General features: G+C 38.8%; 1 protein-coding gene across 1 annotated transcript in view; it reads right to left on the bottom strand.

The window, feature by feature from the left end:
• The window catches only part of cdh23 (cadherin-related 23), a 330,854-nt gene that overhangs the window by 119,479 nt on the left and 184,405 nt on the right, over nucleotides 1–26,970 (bottom strand). The window contains exons 10-13 of the mRNA XM_088350886.1: nucleotides 25,394–25,506; nucleotides 17,892–18,080; nucleotides 9,771–9,920; nucleotides 9,262–9,420 (exon numbers count right to left, since the gene is read on the bottom strand). Of these exons, the coding sequence (XP_088207012.1) occupies nucleotides 9,262–9,420; nucleotides 9,771–9,920; nucleotides 17,892–18,080; nucleotides 25,394–25,506 (611 nt within the window). The remainder of the gene's footprint in view (nucleotides 1–9,261; nucleotides 9,421–9,770; nucleotides 9,921–17,891; nucleotides 18,081–25,393; nucleotides 25,507–26,970) is intronic.

Below are 26,970 nucleotides of genomic sequence, written 5' to 3'. Positions count from 1 at the left end.
AGAAGCAGGAACAATCTTTACGTTATGTTTAGCTAGCTATAATTAATCTAAGCAGATGTGAAGTGGCAAAAATAGCCCTTAACTGGGTAGAGAAGAAAAGAGGTTGAAAGAATAAGGTGGGGGACTGCATTGGACGCACAAACTGGAGATCCAGTTTGAGATGCCAGGGAAAAGGCTTAAAGCATCTGGCAGCTCCGTGTTGCTGAAAGGTTTTCATCCTCCCCCTCGCTTTCTGCCTCCGTCCTCAATGATGAAGGAATGAGATTAGAGACTTGTGACTACACCGAAGATGCACGATGAATAAAAGGGACAAAGTGGTAGGAGCAGTATCGCTGAGTGATGAGGGAGCAGAACTGGCATCGAGACGTGACACAGTCACAATAGACACTCAGCTAACTAGGGCAAGGATGTTCTTTTAACAAAATTGTGTCATTTAGTGGTATGTTTAAACTGCAGGTCATCCAAACGATGTGGAATGATTTGTGTTTATTGTTTGATACGTTGTCACAAAAGATCGAATTTAGACTTATTCAAAATTTTTCAACTCCCAGACAGAGTATCTGTATATACAGTAAACCCCTATAAATACTGTCAGAGGTGTGTAACAACAGAGTACATTTACTCCGTTACATTTACTTGAGTACGTTTTGGAAAATTTTGTACTTCTGCATACCTGTCAACCTCCACGGCTCCATGCCCGTACAAACTGTCGTATTTTCCCGTCCAAAATACAAAATAATCGTACACCATATTAATTTTTTTTTCCGGAATGATGCATGATGGGAAATCTCCAGGCGGCAGACGCATGCGCTCAGTTGCATCAAACCCGTCGCTTCGTTTGCAACGAAAAAAACGATACAGAGATAGAGGCTTCCGCGGCAAACTCCTTTGACTCGATTAATTTGCCGTTTCGTGATAGTAGGTGTATACCGGCTGCTACCCATCATTGACAAATTTGTGTTTCCGTACAGATTTCCTTGTATGTCGTACTCGTCTTAAAATGCATTAAAAACGTACTTTATACGGCTAAACTGTACAGGTTGACAGGTATGACTTCTGGGAGTATTTTTAAATCCCTGTACTTGTACTTTTACTGGATTGAATTGGTAAATAAAAAAATTGTACTTTTACTCAGCTATATTAGGCAACATTGAAGTCATTACTTCTATACTTAATAAATCCCCTTCCCGTAAGTACACGTCTGTCTGTCTCCGCTAAGGCGCGTTTATTTAGGTGCAGAACTCCTCCAGGTTCTACCATGTTTAATCAGTCAAATGCAGCATCCTCGTCACGTGACCATGTTACCTTTAGCGGGGGAAATTTGGTTTACGGATGGCAAATGTCAAACATGACGCTTAAGGGAGGAGCAGCCCTGGCCACAGATCAAAAGCATGTTCCCCTTAGAAAGGGTGCGAAACACCAGCCACAATGTGCAAATGTCTCCTTGGGTTGCCTAAACAAACAGAGATTTTTGCATTCAAGAATTCAACATCGAACTTGAGAAGACACAGAGCAGTCAGTGTCCTAAATTCTAATTTGGACTTTACCTTAGTTGCTATTTATTATTTGCTTGTTTAATTCTTGTTTTATTGTTGTTTCATATTCTGTGTACAGCGAACTTGGGTGTCCTGAAAGATGCTTTGAAGTAAAATGTATTATTATTATCCACAACCATCTAGCGTCTTTTATTCAAGCATACTAATTTAAAAATCATTTTTACATTAAATATGTATATAGGAAGGCTTTTTACTGTGCTGTATGCGTGGTGCATATACATTTAACCTCACACACACGCAAACACACATATATACAGTGAGGAAAAAAAGTATTTGAAAACCCTGCTATTTTGTTATTTTAGCCTTGTGGGGGTGAACCTTTTTGTAGCTGGTGTCATTGGACAGTTCTCCGGTCTTCGTCATGTTTCAAGTTAAAGTCTTACTGATTGTATGGGGTGGACTGGTGTTTTTGTGCAGTTAACGACCTCAAACAGGTCAATCTGATTCAGGATGATACATAAAGTGCAGATGGACTTCTAAAGGCTGGACTAATAGGTCTTTCAGGGTCAGATCATAGATAATCCAAAGGTGATCAAATACTTTTTTTGCAGCTTGTTATAAAAAATCATGCATTGTGATCTCTGGATTTTTCTTTTTAGTTTATCTCTCTCACAGTGGACATTCACCTATGATGAAAAGTTCAGACCCACTGCGTGTATATATATATATATATATATCTCATCTCATCTCATCAGCCGTACCGCTTATCCTCATCAGGGTCGCGGGGGGGCTGGAGCCCATCCCAGCCATCTCCGGGCAGTGGGCAGGGGACACCCTGAACTGGTTGCCAGCCAATCGCAGGGCACACAGGGACAGACAACTCATTCGCTCATTCACACCTAGGGACAATTTGGACCGGCCAATTCACCTGAAATGCATGTTTTTGGAACGTGGGAGGAAACCGGAGTGCCCGGAGGAAACCCACGCAAGCACGGGGAGAACATACAAACTCCGCACAGGAAGTCTGGAGCTGGATTTGAACCCACAACAGGTTCCCATGACACAAGCGCTAACCACTGCGTCGCTGTGCTGCCCATATATATATATATATATATATATATATATATATATATATATATATATATATATATATATATATATATATATATATATATATGTATATATGTATGTATGTGTATATATATATATATATATATATATATATATATATATATATATATATATATATATGCTACTACTTCGTGCTTAATTTATCTATTTGATTCATACTATTTAGATTTTATTGTTTATTAAAGCACTTGAATTTTCGAGAATTATTTTAATCAACTTTTGAATTAAATGTATTTTTTATTGATTAGATTGACTTTGATAATTTGATGATTGGACGTTGCTACAGTTACCCAGTACTTGAGTAATTTTTGAACAAAGTACTTTTTTACTTTTACTCAAGTAAGTATTTGGGTGACTACTTTTACTTCAACTTGAGTAATCTTATTCTGAAGTAACAGTACTTTAACTCAAGTAAGATTTATGGTTACTTTACACACCTCTGCATACTGTACGTCTTAGCCTTACCACAGTTGGGGTAAGTTGCACTAAATGTCTGATAAACTGTCCACTACATTTAAAGAGTGTTTCTTTTTAAACAATGCTAACGAACTGCGGGGCTGCAGTTGGGGACCTCTTCTCCTCAAATTCAGGGCAAATAAAGTATTTCAAATTTCAGTGGTATCAATTTCAACACTGCACTCTCTTTGACTTATCATTATGGAGAATGAAACAAACAGAACTTGTGAAACAATGGTCGTGGCAAAATATTAGCGGACAGCACCCAAAAAAATAAAATTGTTCCTCTCCCTAATTCAATAAGGGTTAACATAAAATATGTATATTTTAAATGTCTCCACGAGTCGAAACACAACACTTTGGTCAATATTATACTTGATGAATATTGATGAATATGAATATTATTTTTCTTTTATGGGCTTTAAATTTGAGATTTGTCATGTCAAGTTGACACAAAAACTTTAGCTTGGATAGTAACCAATCACAGCTCACTTGGTTTCTATAGCAGTGCCATGATTGGTCGTTACCTGAAGCTAGAGCGTTTGTGATGGGATCTTCACTCGACACCCAATCTCAAAATAGTTTCCCACAGAGTTGGATACAAATAGGTGAGTGTTCCTTCCTAACTTATATTTTAACACAAGCTGCCGATTTCGGTCCACACAATGTATTGTTACGAAATTGTGTGGAAGTCGACCCAATTTAGGCACCAAATGGTTAACCCGTTTAAAGGTTGGGTGCGTCGTTAGAGGCAAAGCTGTTCGGGGCAGATCACAATAGGCAGGAGAAATGGAGTTTGGGGGAGCGCAGTAAAACTACGTTATTCTTGTCTCAGGGGATTATTTTTCTTTTCATAAGTTAGTATAGCATGAGAATGGTGAAAGTAAGAAGTCCATACGCCAACCCAAACTCCAAGAAAAATGACAAAAGAAGCATTTATCTAAGAGTGTCTAAGAAATGCAAGTTCTTGCACGCACATCATAAACGAATTAAGGCTGCAATAATGACACAAGCCATTCTATGTTGCTAAGCCTTCTTATTTTTATTTGCTTCTATACTTTCTTTGACTAGGAAATAAGTCACTAAAACGCTTTGTTTATATTGCTCTGCTCTTTTCTCTAGAATTAAGCTTTGTGTTTCTTCTGTCTAGCTATATTTCTATCCAAGCAATTTGTGGTGTTTCACAAATGCTCAAAGTAAGTCACAAATAGCGTAAAACATTGCTTTAACATAGTAATCCTTTCAAGAAGCTAGAAAATTTTATGTACAAAGAATCGAAACGCAGACCCCAAAGCACTTACATTATTATTGAAAAACAAGGTTGAAATACTCTCTATAACCATCCTCTGCAAAAACACTAACATTAGCAGCCGGTAATGTCTAAAGTCTCACGAGGGGAGAAAAAATAAGACTCAAAGAGATAAAGTGAGAGAGGAATGGATATAGACAAAAGAGTAAATCACAATAAATATTTATACTGATAAGTAACACTGCAAAACATACATATTAAACAGCTGCGTTTGTGTATGTTGGGGGTAAGTGTCCACGGGGATGCAGGAGTGGGCACTCGAAACGCATCGGCTACCACCATATATCGGCTCTGATCAGACAAGCAATGAATATTAACCTAAACCGAGCCTTTCACAGCAACATTATCCGATTGTTTTTTTGGGCACTTTTGAGGAGAGCTGGCAACAAAATGCATAATTCCAATCAGCATACATATAAAACATTGTATAAAAATAAACCCGACTCCACCCCGTCTACAGACATCTCACTCTTTATACTAGTGGGACGGTTTTCAGCTCCAGATAAGCACACTCACACTAATCTTGATGATAATCACATTCATTGTGAGGTGATCGAAGAAGCCTTGTAGCACGGGACACATCTTTCGTGGTTCTCTTTAAACAAATTGTGTTCTTCAGCTCCACGTCCCGTTTCTATCTATCTATCTATCTATCTATCTATCTATCTATCTATCTATCTATCTATCTATCTATCTATCTATCTATCTATCTATCTATCTATCTATCTATCTATCTATCTATCTATCTATCTATCTATCTATCTATCTATCTATCTATCTATCTATCTATCTATCTATCTATCTATCTATCTATCTATCTATCTATCTATCTATCTATCTATCTATCTATCTATCTATCTATCTATCTATCTATCTATCTATCTATCTATCTATCTATCAAGCGCTTTTAAATGCAGTCTAGTTCAAAATATAAGGTAATATCAGTAAAACATTATTTTAAAAAAAAACTTAAAATGGGCTTAATTATAAGCCATGAACTGTGTAAATTATCGGTTTATTAAAAAAATAAAAATGAAAATTAATACTCAAAATGAACAAAATAAACTGCCAGAAGAAGCCTAATTGGTCATATTCAGTAAATACGAAAACAATGCAATTTTTATGTACAGTTTTTGTAAATAAAAAAAAGGTTTGTAAAATGTAGTACTGAAAAACAGATTTCTAAACAAAAGAAAAACAATAGTTTCCATCTATCATATTATCTCATCTCATTAGCTGCACCACTTATCCTCAGTAGGGTCGCGGGGGTGCTGGAGCCTATCCCAGCAATCATCGGGCAGTGGGCAGGGGACACACAGGGACAGACAACTCGCTCGCTCATTCACACCTAGGGAGAATTTGGCCCGGCCAATCTACCTGAAATGCATGTCTTTGGAATGTGGGAGGAAACCGGAGTGCCCGGAGGAAACCCACGCAAGCACGGGGAGAACATACAAACCCCGCACAGTAAGTCCGGTAGCTGGATTTGAAGCCACACAGGAGGTTCCCAAGACCTTAGGGGCCGGTCACACAGCCGTTTGAGGCTGAATCATGGCTACAATTTTGCGGTTTTTTTTTTGCCCGTGGTTGCCCGCGATGGAAAATGCGCAAAATTGGCCAACCCGCTGTTCATCGGTGGTATGCCCGCAAAACAGACGCCGGCGACTGTTCCGCTTCCTCATCGCGTCATTTCCGCGTCATTTTCTCGTGTGGACCACGGGTATTAAAGCTCCCGAGCCGGTGTTGTGCCCAAATCCGACTCCTACGCAACACCCCCCCACACTCGCGTGAACGCGCATTCTGCTGCGATCGCTTTTGTTGGAAGCGTGCATTGACGTTGGTGACTTTTTCATTCGCGTTAACAAACGCATTTTGTAGAATACGATCGCACTTTGTTTTTTAAATAAACGCGTTATATAAACTAGGATCTCCCAATTGTTATAATTAGCTCGCATTATTGTTTTAATAAGCGTTTTATAAAGAATACGATCGCTTTTGTTGGAAGCGCAGCAGAATGCGCGTTCACGCGAGGGGGGGAGGATTTACCGTTCGATTACGTTCACAAAAAATACAAAGACGGAATGGTTTAAGTTGTATTACATCATCAACAAATGCAAGACGAAGTGGTTTTGGGTATATGTTCGCCATTACATTCCCTAAAAGTGAGATAAAACGAGGTAAAAGTGGTTGTAGTAGGCAGGGATGCATTTCTCGGCATAACACCGGGCTGTAGAAATCATAACCGCTCAAGACACAGTCCCGTGAAAATCAAGATTTCAAGCTATGGCACCGAAGAAGCCAATATGTTATTATTGTAATAGTTTTTCATTTTTATTTTATTATCTTGTTATGAAATGAAAAGAAATGTCAAGAAATAAAAATGGATTAAGTTCCGAGCACAACTGACGTGTGCTCGGCAAATCGCGCTGTACAGTATATACAGGGAGAAAGGCGTTTGACCGTCACACGCGTAACACGCTAATTTCACGTAATAACACCGCGATACAGGCGCAGAACATGCTATTACCATGCTCCACCCACGATTACCCGCTGAAATTTCCCGTCCTACCCATGTGTAACCACGCCCTGGCCGCGGCCAGAGCACGTCGTTCCGCGTCATTTCCGCGTCATTACCTCGTGTGCCGCCCGCAGTTAACACGTGCTCAAAGTTTTGAGCAGCTCAAAACTTTTTCGCGCGGCCAACCGCGTGTGAATTTCCGACCGCGAGTAAAGCACTGCTGTATCTCGTCTATATGGCGGTCTCAAAGCGTCCAACAGCGCCCAACGGCGTCTGCTTCACGACCAGAAATTTCTGGCCGTGGTTCAGCCTCGATACGCCCGTGAAAGGCTGTGCACCCGCGCTCTAAAGAAATGAGCAACACAAAACTTATTCGCGCTGCCACCCGCGCGCGAATTTCCGACCGCGTGTTAAGCACTGCTGTATCTCGTCTGTATGGCGATCTCAAAGCGTCTAACAGCGTCCGCCTCACAGGCAGAAATTTCTGGCCGTGATTCAGACGCAAACGGCTGTGTGACCGGGCCCTTAGAACTGTGCCGCACACGCGCTAACCACTGCGCCGCCGTGCTGCCTCTATCATATTATCTATATGTTGTATTATACCAGGGCAGCACGGTGGATGAGTGGTTAGCACTTCCACGGTACAGTTCTGAGGTCATGAGATCGAACCTTCCTGTGTGAAGTTTGCATGTTCTCCCCATGCTTGTGTGAGTTTCCTCCGGGCACTCCGGTTTCCTCCCACATTCCAAAAACATGCGTGTCAGGTTAATTGCCCGGTTCAAATTGTCCCTAGGAATGATTGCGCAAATGAGTTGTGTGTCTCTGTATGCCCTACCGATACCCCCGATTGGCTGGCAACCAGTTCAGGGTGTTCCCCCTGCCCACTGCACGAAGATAACTAGGATGGGCTCCAGCACCCCCGCGACCCTACTGAGGATAAGCAGTGCAGATAATGGATGGATGGATGTATCATAAAATTTTATGTTATGTTGTGTTTCAATATTTAGACAACATAGAGATTACGTTATTTGCCCATGTGCTCTTTTGAGTACAGTAATTTCTATTATATGTCAACAATAAAAAATACTTGGTCCGTTCTTTCATTTAAAATGGACCGATTTTTATTACGTTAAGACACTTGCTGCAACGTGCTGAAATGTGCTGCAGAGAATGTTTCATAACATCAAGTCACGTTTATTTGCACAGCCCTCAATCCCAATAAGTCTATGTGTACGATTATACCATCCAAGGATCTAAAACCACCACAAGAGCAAGGAAAAATACAAAAACCTCACCCACAGGAGAATGAATGGACATTATCATGATAATAATATTAATAATGATACCATACAAATGTACATTAAATCCAGTTCTAAAAAATAAAAATTCCATCTCAACAATTATCCGTCCTATCCACTGCAAAGACATAGCCACTTGTTAAATCAGATGGCAGCATGAAAATAAACCGCCTGCCGCATTCATTGCATCACGAGCGTTGTAACTCACTGTCTACTAATGAACTAAATTATGACAGACCCACACGAGTAAACAAATCTGTGCAAACACATTACCAGACAAACGCGCACACACAACCACAACAATAGATTGTCATCAAGTGGGCTAACTAATAGAGCAAAGCCTACGACACTTTCATTTTAGCCATGTGTTGACTTTGAGGGAGTTGAAGGAGATAGTGTGTGTGTTTGTGTGCTTGTTAGTGTACGTGTGAGTTTATTTCAATCGTGTTCTCTCGGTGAACAGCTTTCTATAAGTGGGCAACATCTGTTTAATGTGTGTGCTGTGTCTTCTGTGGCTGTGTACTGTATGTGCATCTAGCGCTGAATATGAATACGGGACCTCACTATGAGTTTTTTTTTCAGAGTACTCCATATTCTAAGGCACGCTGCACAAGGCCAACATAAGCCAGACTTTATCGGGTATTAGATTGCCCTGCAATCTCCATTTCATGAGCACCATTCTATAAACACTATTGATTTTCACACTGGGTTTTGCACTTGAATCAAGTGCAAGGCAGGTGTGACTGGTTGTGTTGACTAGCAATGAATAATAATGTTCTGTTGTGTTTTTTTTTCTCAACTTGCATGATATTATGAATACTCATATTTGTTTTCCTATAGGTAGTGTGTATTGGGCTAACAAACTGACTTGGTGCTAGTATGTGATATTCTGTGGTTTCGTTCCCACTCTAACAGCCAACCAATGGAGTTTACCAATGCTGATCCCGAGCCCAAACAAGTGAGCGGTTTGGGTCGGGAAGGCATCCGGCAAAAGTAAGCCATGTGAGATAGAAATGCAAATTCTGACAAAAACCTTCAGAGTTCAAAACTCACCAGGATGCGAAGCAGTGAGGTGCCACTGGGTGTATTTTCAGGTAGGCTGATGTTATATAAGGACTTGCTGAAAATGGGCCTGTTATCGTTCTCATTGATAATGTCGATGAAAATGCGGGCGAATCCAACGTGGTCGGACATGGACTCGTTGGCGTAAAGCTGAAAGGAAGGAAATAAAGAAGGTTTATATACCAAAGGTTTGAGTGTTTTAGTTTTAACCTGACAGGTTTTCTTTTTTAAATACATCATGAGTACTCGATGGTCACGGAAGGTGCCACTGCACAAATCAATGGACACTAAAATCAGAAACTCTAAAAATGGTTATTGTGATTCAAGCATGTCTTTGCCATCAGTCCAACACACTTGTCACACTTGCGTCTAAAAAAATGATGTTTGGTAATTCATGATGGACTGATGATTGACAGATTACCCATCCCGGTCAGTCAGTCAGAAAATACAGGTAATGAATTGATTACAGAACTATAAATAATAGAACTGTTTCCACTTACTGAAAATCTGTAGCTACGGATGCGCTCATAGTCTAGCGGCATGGCAACCCTCATTCTGATGTCGGCCCGCCCTTGTACGGCCGTGGGAGAGATGGTAAAGTATTCAGAGTTGTTTCCAGTCAGGAAGACTTGAAACATGCTGTTCACACCCTGCCAAAGGAAGCAGAAAAGTTCACTGAGCGCTATTTCATTACAAAAAGTAGATTTGGGTTTGTTGGATGACACATATTGATATATTCACCGAAAGCAGCAAGAGAATCTACGCTTTTAGCATACAGACGCTATTTTTTTTTTTATGATTAATGGTTGAACATGATGAATCTTATTTATGTGCCACACTATAAGGAAAGGCAGCAACACACTTATTTTTCCCCACTAGCAATCGAAGACAACTTTCAGATTCACATTTGACCATTTTTATTATATAACTCAAAACCAAAATTGTTAGAGAAAACGCAACAGCAGGGTCTACTTTACTAGCACATACATGTTAAATTTTACATTTTCCCCCTGTTTTATATGTTTTAGATCATTTAAAATTGTGTAAGACGTATAACAATTTTTGTATGGAAAAAAATATCTTTTTTAGAGCAATCTCATCCTATCCATTTCGGCTCTAATCCGGTTTGTCTCGGTCAACTTCATTGTAGATTGCGAAAATTGACGTGGTATTCTATATAGACTGTCTTGCTGCGAGTGAATAGGTGCCGCGTTGTGTTTGTAGGTTTTAGTACTTGACTTGACTTGACTTACGAGGATATGCCATCATTAATAAGGGATACTTTTGGCTGATGTATACAGGAATGCCTGCATCAGGGAGCAGGTAAAGACAAGGTACCTATGTTGTTGTTGTTTTTTTTTCCAGAAACCAAAAAACAAAAAAAACATACAATGGAAATAATAAAACCTCAGGTTGTCAAGTTTTTTTTTCTTAACATATTGTAGGGTAAATTAAACTATAAATGTGTGTCTTTTTATGTTATCAAATCAGATTCGCTGAGGGTTATGTATATATATTCAACCCATAAGAGCATGTATGGTCTCACTGCACTTCTGTTGATGAAAACTCAATGTTTCAAACATATCCTGCTATCTTCAGTGATTGATTTTCTCGTTAAATTTCCTTAAGATACCAAAACAGCATCCGGCCATTTGTGCTTGAGTTTAAATGAGCTGTTTTTTCTCAAAACAGATATATCCTGATTCAATTGTCTGAGAGAAGCTGTTTTCCTTTCAAGTAATACCCTGCTTTGCACGCTGTGTAAAGGTCACCATTGTTTATTGTGTCATAATCCCGCTGTCTTCAATGATAGATTTTCTAGTCATAGCCTGCTTCGCACTCTCACTACTGGAACTGCATAAAAAGGTGGAACAAAGGGTGACTAACACACATTCAGCCGGTGTCCTTTTTGCAAGAAGCAAAACGAAGTCTCACTCTTATCCGAACTCAGACTTCTGTCTTTTTATTTCACATGTGGAAGGACTGAACCAAAGTAATAGAGGTTTAGATCCCACACATATGTGCCTCTTGTGAATAATCTTTCAGTATCCTTACTAGCGGAAACTGTTTTGGGGTTAGGGAATACAGTCGAATTGAAAAAAATAAGTACATGCATACAATAGTACATCTATAAAAAAATTATAAATTAATAAATTCAAAATGTAATCACAATTATTATATCATAATACGTATCATACTTGACATGTATTATATTATTTAATTATTTTTACAATTAAAAACAATATACCAACAATTAAACAGTATATATACTGTAATGATCACGAGATATATGCTCTCAAAGAATAAATTAAGAATGTATTGCAAATAGTTATTGCTCTGCAAACAAAATATTGTCCTATTGGCCAGAGTAGAAAATACATTTTCTTTGTCTTTGAAAATGAGAACACATATCACTATTACATATCCAACAATTTGGTTCAAATGTCACAATTTGCAAGAAAAATAAGATAGAAAAATAAATTAAAATGATACTTTTGAAAATATTCATGTTCGTTGATTTTTCCAAAATAATTGACAACATTTAACAGGCACTTTATGATGATTAAGATACGATTTAGATTATTTATAAATGTATTCTAAAATCACACGTACCTCGATGGGAACACATATCCCAAATTAAGAAACAATTTCACATGTTTAAGACTTTTAAGATTAAAGTCGATCAACAGAAGTTTTAGATTAAAACACAATTTCTAAAACTATCACAAGAAAAATCACGTGAAAAAAAAGGTGTTTAACTGCATGTAACTGTTAGCTGTTTTTTTAATATATATTTAAATAGTTTAAGAAACACATAGGTAAAAGGAAAATGAATGATTGTGGCTGAAAAGTTTTGCTGTGAGCATTCTGTTTCCACTTTCCCTCCCCGAGCTTTTGTTTTGGACTGTTTCCAAACGTATTTCTCAGTTATTCTTTTGGACACATATCAAAGTATAGGATTCAGTTTGTTTGAATGGATTTAGGAAGTGTTTTATGAGCAAAAAAAGATGTTGTGATCGCCGATGACAACCGTGACTATCTGGCTAAATACAGAAACATACATCAGGCATTTGGCTCAAAAACTATATTTATTTGGAAACTTTGAAGGATGGGCTGGTATAGTCACTTTTGGATTGTTGAACCACAGTATTGGGGGGTAACGGGTTACAAAGTAGCACGTTCCTGCAACATAATTGCTTTTCTCGGTAACAAGTACTGTAACTAGTTTTATTAAAAAAAATGTAACTCAAATGCCATTACAACATGGTGCATTACACCAGTGCTTACTAAAAATAATTCACAAATTTCAATGCCATCTAATTTATTGTAATCGGTACCTGTTCCTCCTTTGCTCAGGATGAATTAATAAAGCATTAGTCTGCCAATATCACACTGGCACTGCAAATTCCGACTTTATACAGTTACAGCACAGAGGGTAATAATTCCTCCTTATTGATATTCTCACCACCGCGTTTACTTGCATCTAAGCCATATTTAAAACTTACAATAAAGTACTAAGAGCAGGGGTCAGCTTAAATGCACATATTTAGTTGTGTGTCCACTAGTAGCGAATGGTAAACAGTGCGTGGAGACTGGGCGTGGCTTATACAGAACAACAAACCAATAGGAAATCAAACGGACAAAAGTAAACACAGACTTCTCGGTAAACTTGTTCTGAATTTGTTTTTTTTAAATTTGTAAAATCATGTTTGCAATACACGATGCCTGAAAAAAAACATCTTAGATAGTACTCAGCAAAGGAAGAGTGGTTTGAAGCCCATGGACAAAATGGTTATGGAGTCTTTCGGCTAAGTGTGTGCAAGCTCTCCAGGTTACACAATGAATGCTTCTCTCATGTGGTTATTTTTAAGCAGTTTTAGGAGGTCAGCTTTTTGCAAGTATATACTGTAATTTGTAACTAGAATTAAATAAAATTGCTAGATTGTCTTTGATATTAACAATGTAAAATGTCGTATACATCGAGATTAGACATGGCACTCCAGGGTAAATATAATAATGACTTTAAAAAGAAAAAAGAAGACTTTCAGGATAGATAAGAAACAATATTCACAACGTAGTACTTGGATACTTGATAGGTGGTTAGCGCATGTGCGGCACAGTTCTGAGGTCGTGGGAACCTCCTGCGTGGGTTCAAATCCAGCTCCTGGCCTTACTGTGCGGGGTTTGTATGTTCTCCCCGTGCTTGCGTGGGTTTCCTCCGGGCACTCCGGTTTCCTCTCACATTCCAAAGACATGCATTTCAGGTGAATTGGCCGGTCCAAATTGTCCCTAGGTGTGACTGAGCGAGTGAGTTGTCTGTCCCCGTGTACCCTGCGATTGTCTGGCAACCAGTTCAGGGTGTCCTTTGCCCACTGCCCGATGATTGCTGGGATGGGCTCCAGCACCCCGCGACCCTACTGAGGATAAGCGGTGCAGCTAATGAGATGAGATGAGTTAATTGTAACGTGCAATGAAAAGAAGTGCAATAACATTTAGCTGCAACCAAAAAAAAAACAAATAAGTCGCAAGGTATATTATTTCACACAAAAAAAATCCAAAGATATGTTTGCTTGTTTAGGATAGTGATGGCCCTGGGGAAGGGGCTGGTTGTTCTTGTTTTAAGGGACCTGTAGGCCCTACCAAAGGGCAAAAGGTGGGGTGGCTCAGATAGAGTATCGCAAGCCAATAATGTGCTTTAGACTGGGCAGGGAGCAGCAGATAGGTAAATTATTCTCAGATTAACGTGCCACTTTTGGGTGTCAGTAATCCAGAGGGTAATGGAATCACTTCTTAAATAAAGTAAGTAATAATAGAAAACAATTACTTTTTTCAGTAATGCTCCCAATACTGTTTAACCATGCTGTGGAAATAGCTTTCCATATCACCTCTAAAAGGAGCACCTGATATCTTAGTCCGTCTTTCAAACGCAGAAAATCCCCCAAGTAAAAAAGCATAAATATGAATGACCTCACAACCTCAAGAGGTCCGTGGCTGCCTTGAGCCAAGAAACCATTCCTGGACACCCTCAAATAACCCTCCTCATGCCCCCCTTCATCCTCTTGAAAGCTGCAGGGCAGTCGCTCCCATCACCGCTGTGGCAGACGGAGGAGGATGAGTGCACTGGTCGATTGGTATTTCGCTGGCAGCTCAAATAGCCCCCTTGTTTTTGTTTTTATCTGTGTGAGAACCATTGTGGCTGATGGCTCCTATTTAAAAGACCATCCAATATGCAGGGATGTCACCTCAAACTGCCCATAAATATAATTGCTCGTCCATTTACTTCAGCCTTTAGAAGCCCCTGATAAAAGTACCCTGTCAAGAACGACATCCACAAAGTTTGTTGACAGGTTTCCGTAGGAAAAAAAAAAAAGTTTTATAAATGCCAGCCAAGCAGAAGAACGGATGAAAAAACGAACAGAGAGAAGCGGTAACTACCACTTGTGTCATAGTCTCCAAAGTAAAACATCTGCCCATAATTCCCTGCACTTAAGGAAAGAAGGATTCGGGCGCAAGGTGTAGCCGAGTGTGAATGTGCGAGAGCGTCGTTCCTGACATGTGGGTTTTAAAAACGCAAAACAAAACAAAATAATGTCTAAAATGTGCTGGTGCAATCAATCACTATCGTGATTGAGATCATTTTCTTGACCTTGGTATGATTTTGATGGTTATTTTACTTTAGTTTATAGTGCAGGTCATTCAAAAATGTCCATTAAGACAATGCATAGGTTCATGATAATGAGTCCGGTGTCATAAGGTTATGACTATTTAAGAGTTTAGTTTAAAACAAACTGTTCTCTCTTGAAGCGCCACATCTTTCTCTGATGAGTGACGTTGCTTGCAATAAGTTCAGAGTAATTAAATGAATTATATTTCTCTGTTTTGGAACAGTAAGACCAACATTTTTCAAGAAACAACTTTTTGACCAATGGTTTGTCAAAAGCGTCATTCCAGGGAGGTAATCCCCAGAAAAGACAACTTCGGTGAGAGGAGTTCCAACTCAAACTGCATTCTACCAACTACACTAACATGGAAAAACTAATTTAAAAGTGTTTTGCTGTGGTCTCTTTATTAAGGAAATGAGTTGTTTTTGCCCAACAGGCGGTCATCTAATTTTGCTGTTTATTGATGAAAACTGTCAATACATTCCGTCAAAAATGCTTTCATTTGCCGATTTATCCATCCATTCATCCACATTCTAAGGTAAAAAGTGGTTTTCCACCTGATTTTGAAATTAAACAGTAAACCCCCTTTGGTTAGAACACACTCTCTTGTCACCCTCATTTAAAATTTGACCTATCTTACCTCTTCAAGCAGTGTCTCTTTTAGCCCCATAGGAACTGACCCGGCCACCATCAGACATTTGCAGATAAGTTCAGGCCTGGTCGAAGGGACCCGGAAACTATGGCCCATATCGAGGTCATAATAAATATTAAAACATGTCAAACCACTTCTAAATATGCTTATATAGGCATCAAATAATTAAAAAAAAAACTGCGTCAAATACTGTAGGGATGAATGAAATCCAAATATAGACACCCTCTGCATCTTTTAAATGCAATTCATCCTAGGTTGTTTCAAGGCCACATTTGGTCTGTGAACCACGAGTTAAATATAAGGGATACAAACTTTTTCAATGGGGTTTATTATATGAGGTAAGCGTATCATTTATTTACCCTTTTGCTCCTTTCAGTTTCCCTATTTTCATGGCCTATGTTCTCCTCCCTACCATCCACTTGACTTGCAGTTATCTGACAAATTCCACCCTGACTGCTTCTGCGCCGAAATCAATCAGAGTTGACTAGCTTTCCGCTTATCTGCACCCTCGGTGATTGATTTTCCTCGTTAGGCATAATTTGATGCCGGGTCCCATCTCTTCCAGAGCAAATTAAATTGTAGCGAGGTCCGATGTGCAGGTGTCGGCGGTGGGCTCCAGCATGAGCGCGGCATTCCAGAACGAAACAGACGAAGCGAAAGGAAGCTTGAAGAGAACCGAGTGTGCCCATGTAATGTGACTGACGGACTGACAAATAGATAAGGCTAATGGTAAGTGGCAAGAACATCACATGGGCCGTTTGAAAATGTCGAAATAAATGCCTTTGACGGATGTCGTTTAAAAGTTTTTGTTATTGTCCTCTATGTAGAATAGAACACCGGTACATTGGTGGGATCGGAGTGTGACACCAAATGGGTGCAATGTGGAGGGTCTGACAGGTCACTGTGTTGAGTGCTGTTGAACCGGCCTCCCAAAGAGACACAGATACAGGGTGACGTTTACAACTTGACCTGGGCCACTGCTGTGAATTCAGTACTCAAAATGCAACCAGAAATGTTTTGTAAGGGATACGGCACGTAATGTGTTGGGCTACACAGACGGCTGACACCATGGTCACAATGAAAGTACTAACCTCATCACGAGCTGAGCCCCCAAAAAAAGCATGTAATGGAAATTGGGGGGCTTGGGACGGGCTCTCACTCGTAGTTTGCTCGTTTGATTTAATCACGCCCGATCAAATTTCCAAATTATAGTGGCGGGCCTTGCATTTCACACTTAGGCCTTCAGTAGTGCTACCTAAGAATCAATGCAACCTTTGATAACTATTTTATGGCTATAAAAGATTGACTGCAGCCACAATTGGGACACATAAAAAGCATCAGTGATGACATAAAACACACTATTACTAGAATTTAGCCACATTTTTCTCACTTAAATTTTTTTTTGTGCACAAATCTATTCTCCTTTATTTCCTTAAAAATATGTGAATTACCCAGTTGTACAGACTATCCGTGTGTTTCAGTTCCATCAAGAAGTTATTTTCATCATCGAAGCTAATGCTGAAAGTAGAGCTCATTCTGTCATATTGCTGGCATAAATTTGTATTCGATTTAGGGCTGACAATGTTTGTTCAGCTGACATTAAGGGCCAGGGGGATACGTTTTTTTCTTTTTATTGTGATACTTTTGTTACAGCCCCCAAACCAATCATAGTTTAACGTTTCCTTATGGTCCACCGACTCGAAATTTATTGGCTAAACCAACAGCTTTATCCACACTCATGTCATGCTCTGGGCCCGCATAACTGATTGTGAAGGCCTTTGGGTAGATTTCCGACACTGGCAAAAATGGCTGAAATATCACAAGTTAAATGCTTAATCATGAAAGCACATATCTGGAAGCAGCCCAACCAGGGGAAAAACATTGCAAGCTGACAGAAAATATGAAATTATTTAGTATTTATAGTGTTCATGGACGAATTGTAATCGTCATCACATGATTAAGATCTTTTTAAGGTCAACAGAGAGGGCCCTGGCAGCCTACTACTGCAAAATTTACATGAGAAACTGCCTTTTTCTATCAGGTTTTAGAGTATTGTCGTTAAAGAGAATGATAGGTTTAAAAATCCCTTGAAAACTGTAAAATGTATATTGCGGTTCAAAATGGACAAAGAAAGACTGTTAGTACGACAAGATAATGAGTTTAAATTAAGAAGCAAAGTTTTTTGCGGGGACGGGTCTCTTATAAACCGTTGCCTTCAACGCATCATCCCTTTTTCTTTTCAGGCGATCAGTTCATTTTGTGATTCAATGTTTTTTTTTTTAAATATGAAACATGAGTCAACACACCTCATCTTTGTCCTCAGCCTGGATGAAGAGGGGCAGCGCAAAGCCCACCTGGGCCAGCTCTGTGATGCGGACCCGGTACTCAGAACTGTTGAACTTTGGGGCATTGTCGTTCTTGTCAATAAGCAGAATGGTGAAGGTGGTCCTGACCGTAGCGTCTGATGGACTGCGGTCTTCTTTCAGTTCGGTGGCCTGGAGGAAACGGCCGTCGGGAGACGAGATCAAGACAATAGACGCAATATGTCAAACTAAATGTAATTTCTGACGGAAACTGTCAGCGCACAATATAGACAGACATTTACAGCTTTTCATTTATTGAATCAGAAAAGAGCATAGGCTGGATCAAAGGTCCTAAAGTGAGGCCAAAGGAGAACTTGCCAATACACACACAGATAGACCCGATGAGATTAAAGTCCAATTGAGAAGACTTAATCACAGAATTTCTCTTTACGGCTGGATGAGTATTGAAGCTTCTGCGAAGAAAAAAAAGAGATGGGAGGAGCGGTGGATAGAAATGATGAGCTTTCTATGGTTTGATGATAGTTGATGGAGGAATCCCTCAATCAGTTGAGCAGATTGCTTGTGACCAAATAGCAAAGCTAGTGCAGCTTCAATCATCCTAGCGTCCCTTCATAATCTCAGCATTATCTAGCCTGAAGTTGAAAAATTAGTTGCATTACCTTGCTTTGCAAAAATCAATAGCAACAACACCAAAGAAGCCGAAGCAGAGAGAAAATGTGGGGAGTGAAAAAGAAAAATCGATATATTTTAAATACATATTTGGGTGACATTTTTTACCAGGGACTTTCACCTATTGTGTAATTGTACTTCATAATCATTGATTTTGATTAAAAGATGAACTAAGATTTGAATGTGTTCGCAAGTATTACATATTGTATTAAAACAGAAATCTAGCGAGAGAAAGAGAGTGGGAGACAGGGCAGGGGGAAGAGAAAGGAGTGCAGGAGAGAGAGCGCAAGAGAGAGAAAGAAAGTGAGAGAAAGAAAGAGAAAAAGAAAGAAAAGACAACGTGTAAACATAAAGACATTCAAAAACATTTAAAATAAGAGTGAAAAGACTATTTTACACATGGCATATTTTTTAGAAATCCAAATTTGATTAAATGTAATGTATTGAAAGCATAAATAAATACAGAAATAATACAAACAAACTAAACATAAAACAATATGGTACAGTATCAAATAAATAAATACATAAAATAATGTGGATTAATACATACATTCAAATTCAAATGAATTAAAAGAAAAAAATATGGCATGACAGCTTTTCTCTGACGAGTTGATATTTAGTTATATGTTTACATTTATTTTGGTTTTTATTTTGAGAAAAACAGGGTGTCCACTGCCCAAAGATAGCTGGGATGGGCTCCAGTACCCCCACGACCCTACTGAGGATAAGCGGTGCAGATAATGGATGGATGGATGAAAAAAAGAGAGAGAGAAGGAGGATGAAAAGAGAACCACAGTATATAAAGAGAGAGATAATGAGAGATATATAGAGAGGTAAAGACAGATAAAGAGACAGAGATAAAGATAGAGTTGAAGAGAGATGACAAGAGAGATGGCGAGAGAGTTAAAAGACAAATTCAAATGTATTAAACAAATAAAACATGACATGATGAGTTGATATTTAGTTACATGTATACATTTATTTTGGTTTTTATTTTTGAAAAAACAAAAAAGAGAGGGGGAGAGAGAGAGAGGATGAAGAGAGAGCTACAGTATATAAAGATAGAGAGATAAAGAGACATATATATAGAGATGAAGACAGATAAGGAGACAGGGATAAATATAGAGTTGAAGAGAGATAGTGAGAGAGATAGCGAGAGAGAGATAAAAGAGAGAAAGTTAGAAAGATAACAAGAACAAGAGTGAGGTAAAGAACGAGATAAAGCGTAAGATAAAGAGAGATAAAGGGAGATAGAGTTAAACAGATAGAACATAAGGCAGCTAGACAGACAAAAACAGAAAAAAAGGCGGACGTATTGATTTAGATTATTCGATGTATTTATTATCGTGATACCATATTGTTTTATATTTGGTTTGTTTGTATTATTTGTGTATTTATTTATGCTCTTAATACATGAACAAATACACTTCCATTGACAATTACAGAAAGATCCTTTTTCACTGAGCCAGCAATAAACAAGTTCATCTAAATGTGGGAATAGGAACGTCATATTTAAGCAGGATCGTACGCTTCAAGTGCAAATGATTCGACTCAACATCGAGTTGAACTTTACACTCAACACTGCAGTCACATCGATGACAAAAGCTCCGTGATTGTATATCTTTCCACTTTCCGCGGCTCTCCGACAAGCATTTCACGCAGCCTCTCTGCCGAAAAGCGTATCGCGCACAATAGTGGCTGAAAAGAAATTACAGGGAAAAGGAAAAGGAAAACAGAGGTTGCAAGTTGAGGAGATAGAGGGTGTGCAAGGCAAACGTGATACACTTTAGGCTCAGGGCAGGGACGAAGGGATTGCCAGACAGCATCTACTTCAAAAAAGGAGGACAAAGAAGAAGAGGGAGGGAGCAACATAAGAGCTCTTCACATAAGCGAGGGCACTAAATCCTATTCCTTTATCTTGTGCTCCTCAGTTCCACAAACCCTCCCTGGACAGACTGCTGGCTGTTTACCGCCTTCGGAAAAGTGCAAAAGGGACATTATCAAAGGATCAGGCCTCAAATGCCTTTGCACATTATCAGGATAACAATTGCGCTGGAGCGTATTATTTATCAGGCTACGCTTCTTAAATGAACTCTTGACCTTGAAAGTGAATTTCAAAAAAATGTCATCGGTAACAAATGTGAATGAAAAGTATGTGCAAAAACCTCAAACCGTGATTAGATATACAGTGATCTCTTGGTTTTCACAGGGGTTGCATTCCAAAAAGGTCCCGCAATAGCCAAAACGGGCAAAGAAGAAATGCTTTATCTATTAATTGATTAAATACTCCATTATGCATTAAAACCAAAGAACAAACCCTGTGTTGTTTAACAAAAATAATAATTGACTGAAAGGGAACTGTAACGTGTATAAAATATAACATTCCCTGTGCTTCATTTAGACATATAAATAATTGGCTTGATTTGTGTAGAAAAAAAAATAACATTGGATAATGTACCGTCAAACATCTGGTTTTAAAATACAACCCCTAGCAAGAAGTATGGAATCACCAATCTTGGGCAAGCCCTCACTCAGATATTTTATTCCATAGAAAAAAACCCAGATCGCAAAAATGAAACAATCGTAAGGTTATTCCAAAGTGCAACATATTGGCATTCAGAAAATATAAAAGAAATGAAGAAAAAACATTGCAATGGTCAGTAAATGTTTATTTTAAAGTGTCGGTAAATAAATATGAAATCACTCAATTCTGAGGAAAAAAATATGGATCAGTACATTTTAAGTAGTAAATAAGGAAACACCCAATCATATTCCTTTCCTTAATTGGGCAGCTGGCTTAGATTAGGTCTGTTAGTCAGCAGTTAAAAACAGTGCAGTTATCACACCTTGGAGGGCTCCTGGACCAAGTGGATTGGCAAGAACCATGGCTCCAACAAGAAAAACGTCATTTGAGACCATATACAGGATCAAATAAGATCATCGAGTGCTGGTGGAAAACATCGAAGCGCACAGGGAGCGCAGTTGCTGTGTTTTGCGGAAACGTGGCTCACGTTTAGCATTCCGGACGCTAACGTGTAGCCACCCGGAGCTACCCGGAGCAATCCGGCTTCAACGCCGCTAAACAGAGACACGAAAGCCGGGGGGAATCGGAGAGGAGGCGGACTTGCTAACACGAGGTGGTGTATCCCTGGATTTTCACAAAGAAAAGTTTTCCATCTGCCGCAGGGATGTCGAATTTTTGGACTGGCGTGACGTCATCCACTTCGCTACAAGCACCCCTAGGGCATCATGTTCATCTGTTATTAAACAACGGGGTAGACTGCTGGAAGTGTGAATTTCCCTACGGGGATGAATAAAGTATCTATCTATCTATCTATCTTTCTATCTATCTATCTATCTATCTATCTAGGATCGTCATACTTCTTGAAGAAGGTAACTCTACTCGTATGGTTGCCAAAGATATGGGCTGTTCACAGTCAGCTGTATCTGATATTTGGACCAAGAACAAACAGCATGGGAAGGTTATTAAAGTGAAGCGTAATGGTAGGCCAAGGAAGAAACTTAGACATGACGACAAACAACTCAAGGCCATATGTCTTGAAAACAGAAAATACACAACAAGACAAACAAAAAGGAAATGGGAGGAGTTGGAGTCAATGTATGTGATGATGTGAAAAATCGCCTAAAGAAAATTGCATTGTCGGATTGGAAAGCTTAAAGGAAACCATCTTTGACACTAAAATAGAAAAGAACAAGACTGCAATGGGCTAAAGAGAAGCAATCATGGACTGTGGATGAAGGTTATTTTTGATGATGAGCCACAAATCTACATTGGACAAGGGGTTGACGCTGGAACTTTTGTTTGGTGCAGCTCCGGTGAGCTTTACAAAGAGGACTGCCTAAAAAAACATATAAATTCCCACAGTCCTTATTGATATGGGGCTGCATATAAGGCAAGGGCACTGGGGAGATGGCTGTGATAAAATCTGCAACAAATGCACACGTTTACATTGACATTTTGGAAAGCTTTCTTATTCCTTCAATGGAAAAAATGTTTGGGGATGATGAACTCATTTTCTGAGATGACAACGCATCATGCCACAGAGCAAAAACTGTGAAAGCATTCCTTGGAGAAAGACCCATCCAGTCAATGTCATGCCTGCAAATAAACCAGATCTCAACCCAATTGAAAACCAGTGGTGGAATTTGAATAAAAAATGTCCACAGCAAGGCGTTGACCTGCAAAGATGATCTGGCAAACACAATCAAAGACAGTTGGCACCAGATTGACAAAAAATACTGTTTGTCACTCAACGTGTCCATGCCTCAGAGACTGCAAGCTGTCATAAAAGCCCAAGGTGGTGCAACTAAATACTAGTGATATGCTTCCATTGTTATTTATTTGTCTGTTTTTCATGATTCTATTTTTTTTTCTTAGAATTGAGTGATTTGATATTTATTTCCCAGCACTTGATCTATAAAAGTAACATTTACTGACCATCCCTATGTTTTTTCTTCATTTCTTTTAGTGTTTCTGAATGCCAATATGTTGCAGTTTGAAATGACCTTACGATTGTTTCATGGTTGTGGTCTGAGTTTTTTTAGACAGTATAAAATGTCTAAGTGAGGGCTGACCCAAGATTGATTATTCAATACTTTTTGCTCGGGGTTGTAGATGAATAATGTTGGCAAAAACATTAATTCCTTTATCCTCAAAAGGGTGTCTAAAATGTTCTCTTGATGTCACCGCTGTCATCTTTATTTAGCAACGCATGTGTTTTGGAAAAGAGCAGCTCCCCATATTCCGCAGTACCCCGCACACAAGAGAAAGTTGGTGACCAAGCGCCAAATCATGTTTGATACTTTTTCTCCCCAATGCCTAGGTGTGCCCAGTGCTTTAGAGTATACATTTTAGTTTTTTTGTTCACTTTTTAGCCTATTGGTTACATCTTAGCCGATGGTGTGTGGAAATCGTGGAACAAAATTGAATACGCGGTCAAGGGCAGGCTTTGGCTGTTCCAGTAATGCCATAAAGACGACGTTGGTTCGAAAAATAATTGTGAGGAGTATAAATATCTAGCGCAGCACGGCGGCGCAGTGGTTAGCGCTTGTGCGGCACAGTTCATGTCATGGGAACCGCACTATAAGGCGCACCGGGTTATAGGGCGCACCCCGAAAAAAATCGTTTTTGGTCCTATTTTTGACATTCATAAGACGCACCGGATTATAAGGCGCTACAATGGGAACGTCGACAAAACAGTCAGATAGTTCAGTCAAACTTATTACCCCCTTAAAATTCCCAAAGCTTGCAAAGACGCAAATACGTGTCGAGAACACGTGCGGATGCGGTGTCCGTACAATGTCACTCAAACGCATCGTTCCATCATTCGGAAGGTTAAAGTCTTGGGATTCAAGAAATGCCACACATTCCTTAGTTTCTATTTTCTTTTTCGCTCGCAACTTTACCGTGCATATGACAATAAACACTTGGAATTGAGTTGAATTAAAAAATAGACACTCCATTCCATCCATTTTTTGCACCGCTTATTACAGAAACATCGAGTTCAGTCTGAAACAAGATACAGGGACAATATAAAACCCGGAGTAGCTCACGGAAGGCGTTGTGTTCATAATAATGTGCAGCCAATGTCCTCTTACATCCGTGAGGGTAGTAAATCCAGGAGAATAGAAAAAAATGCTTTCTCTATGTCGTCAGCTACGTGCTATACACATTCATCTTTTTCGGCCAATTGCAGGCTTTGTTTCGCCGTTTAAGCCAATGCCAGCCTGTAAATGATATAAAGGATCCGCCCCTTGACCTCCGAATAACTTTAGCCAATAGTGATCGATTCAACTGATGATTGACACATCTTTTTCGGCCAATTGCAGGCTTTGTTTTGCCGTTTAAGCCAATGTCAGCCTGTAAATGATAAAAAAGATCCGCCCCTTGACCTCCAAATAACTTTAGCCAATAGTGATCGATTCAAATGATGATTGACACATTGGTTAGCCAATGAAACGCCGGTAAATAAATCCCAGCATACACCGCATACTACTTGGCGTTCGGGGGAAAATCTAGTCGGCGGCTGCAAGTTAGTTGGAAAACTTAATGTTGATCCATAAATAAGGCGCACTGTATTATAAGGCGCATGGTCAGATTTTGAAAAAAATAAAGGCTTTTAGGAACGCCTTGTAGTGCGGAAAATACGGTACTGTTATCAGTCTGAAAAAGACATACCTGTCTGCTTGTCTGTTTTCCCTGTAAATTTTTACCTTTTTTTGATCATTTCAAAATATTTGTACAGGTAAAAAAAAAATTTTTGTTGGCCCAATTTCTTCTTGCCCATTTAGCTCTAACCCAGATCGTCTCGGTCGCTATTAGCATTCGACAACGTCATTGTAGATGCCTTTTGATTTTGCGGCATTCAACACAGTTTGTCTTGCTGTGAGTAAATAGGTGCCATGTTGTGTTTATGATTGCTTATTTAGGGGGTGTTTCAATGATAAATGATTAAAGAGGGGAAATTGGCTGAGGTTCATTGGTATGAAAAAAGTGGTACCAAATGATAATAATGGGAAGAAGAACGGCAATGATAATAATAATAATAATAATAAATGATATTCATATTTTACATTATTCATACATTTATAATTTGTGGTATTTGTATTGTTATTTTATAAAATAAAAATGATGGACTAAAGTCTACAAAATCTTGAGTAAAATTTTAATTGAGAAGATAAAAAAAAACAATACGTGAGTAAGAAGAAACTCTCGATGGAGACGACTTTTTTCTCCATCTGTATGACATCTCCCATGACATTTGCACCCACCTCCCCATTCATCATGAGCTCACCTTGACAGTAAGAGTGAATCCTGATGAGTAGAGTGGGTTTTCTCTGTCCAGCTGGCCGTTGACTGTCAGGGCACCGCTGATGTAGTCCAGGGAAAAAACACTATTGGTGTTCCCTGGTTGGAAGGACGGAAAGGAGAGTATGAGATAAGAAAGTCAGAGAGCCAAACGGGACCTGGCGTTGTGCTTAATTCAACAGAACCCATGGGATGCAGCACACAGCCTCTAGAAGGTAGAGGTGGTGGACGAGCAATGTGGATTTCTCTTTCATGCAATATGGATGGAGCTTGGAGCAGGTTTTTCTTTTTTCGCTCCACCTCCAGCTGACCTGCCGCTTGAAACCCGTTTCTTCCCCTTCCCTTTGCCAGCTGTGACTTTAAATATGCTCTTCTTTAGCATTTGACAAATATATATATATATATATATATATATATATATATATATATATATATATATATATATATATATATATATTATCCAGCAGATCAAACAGAATCAATATTCTCCATTTTTGACAGCATGTATGCGTTCAAGGTGAATGGTTAAACTCCGAAGATGTGACTCTCTTGATTGTTCCACTCGTGAAAAAATAAATTAAAAAATAGTCTGTTGACCCAATTAGTATTTTAAAATAAAAACAAATTTTCTTAGGGTCTTGGGAAACAAAGAACAAACTTCGAGAAGGAGCTCTTTCATAATGATCGATTAGATTAGATTTGTCAATTTCTGGTTATTCAAGGACACTTGAATCACAAGGTTCTAATTCTAAACAGTTTTTTAAAAAACATTTTTCTCACTTTTTTCCCATCCTCACCCTTCAGGAAAATAAAAGTACATGAAATTAATACCATATTCATGTAAGTGTTCTAAGTTGCTTAATTTTTACATGTTATATATGAGTTTAACTCATGTTTTGTCAAACTTAATGACATGAGTACTAAGTTTATATTGTCAGGATTGTCGTGGGCACACACACACACATATATATATATATATATATATATATATATATATATATATATATATATATATATATATATATATATATATATATATATATATATATATATATATACTGGACTGTCTCAGAAAATTAGAATATTGTGATAAAGTTCTTTATTTTCTGTAATGCAATTAAAAAAACAAAAATGTCATACATTCTGGATTCATTACACATCAACTGAACTATTTCAAGCCTTTTATTATTTTGATATTGCTGAATTTGGCTTACAGCTTAAGAAAACTCAAAAATCCTATCTCAAAATATAAGAATATCATGAAAAAGTATACAAGTAGGCTATTCAACTAATCACCTGAATCATCTAATTAACTCGAAACACCTTGCGAGGGTTTCCTGAGCCTTAAAAACACTCAGCTTGGTTCAGTAAACTAAATCACTGCTGATCTGACTGCTGTCCAGAGGACCATCATTGATACCCTCCATCAGGAGGGTAAGACACAAAAAGAAATTTCTCAAAGAGCAGGCTGTTCACAGAGTGCAGTTTCAAAGCATATCCACAAAAAGTCTGTTGGAAGGGAAAAATGTGACCGGAAACGCTGCACAACCAAGAGAGATGACC

This window comes from Urocampus carinirostris, chromosome 13, assembly GCF_059441175.1.
Source record: "Urocampus carinirostris isolate Australia breed hairy pipefish chromosome 13, RoL_Ucar_1.0, whole genome shotgun sequence".
Classification (NCBI taxonomy): Eukaryota; Metazoa; Chordata; class Actinopteri; order Syngnathiformes; family Syngnathidae; genus Urocampus; species Urocampus carinirostris.
The sequence above is the reverse complement of the archived record's forward strand: the minus strand, read 5'-3'. Positions and strand labels throughout refer to the sequence as shown.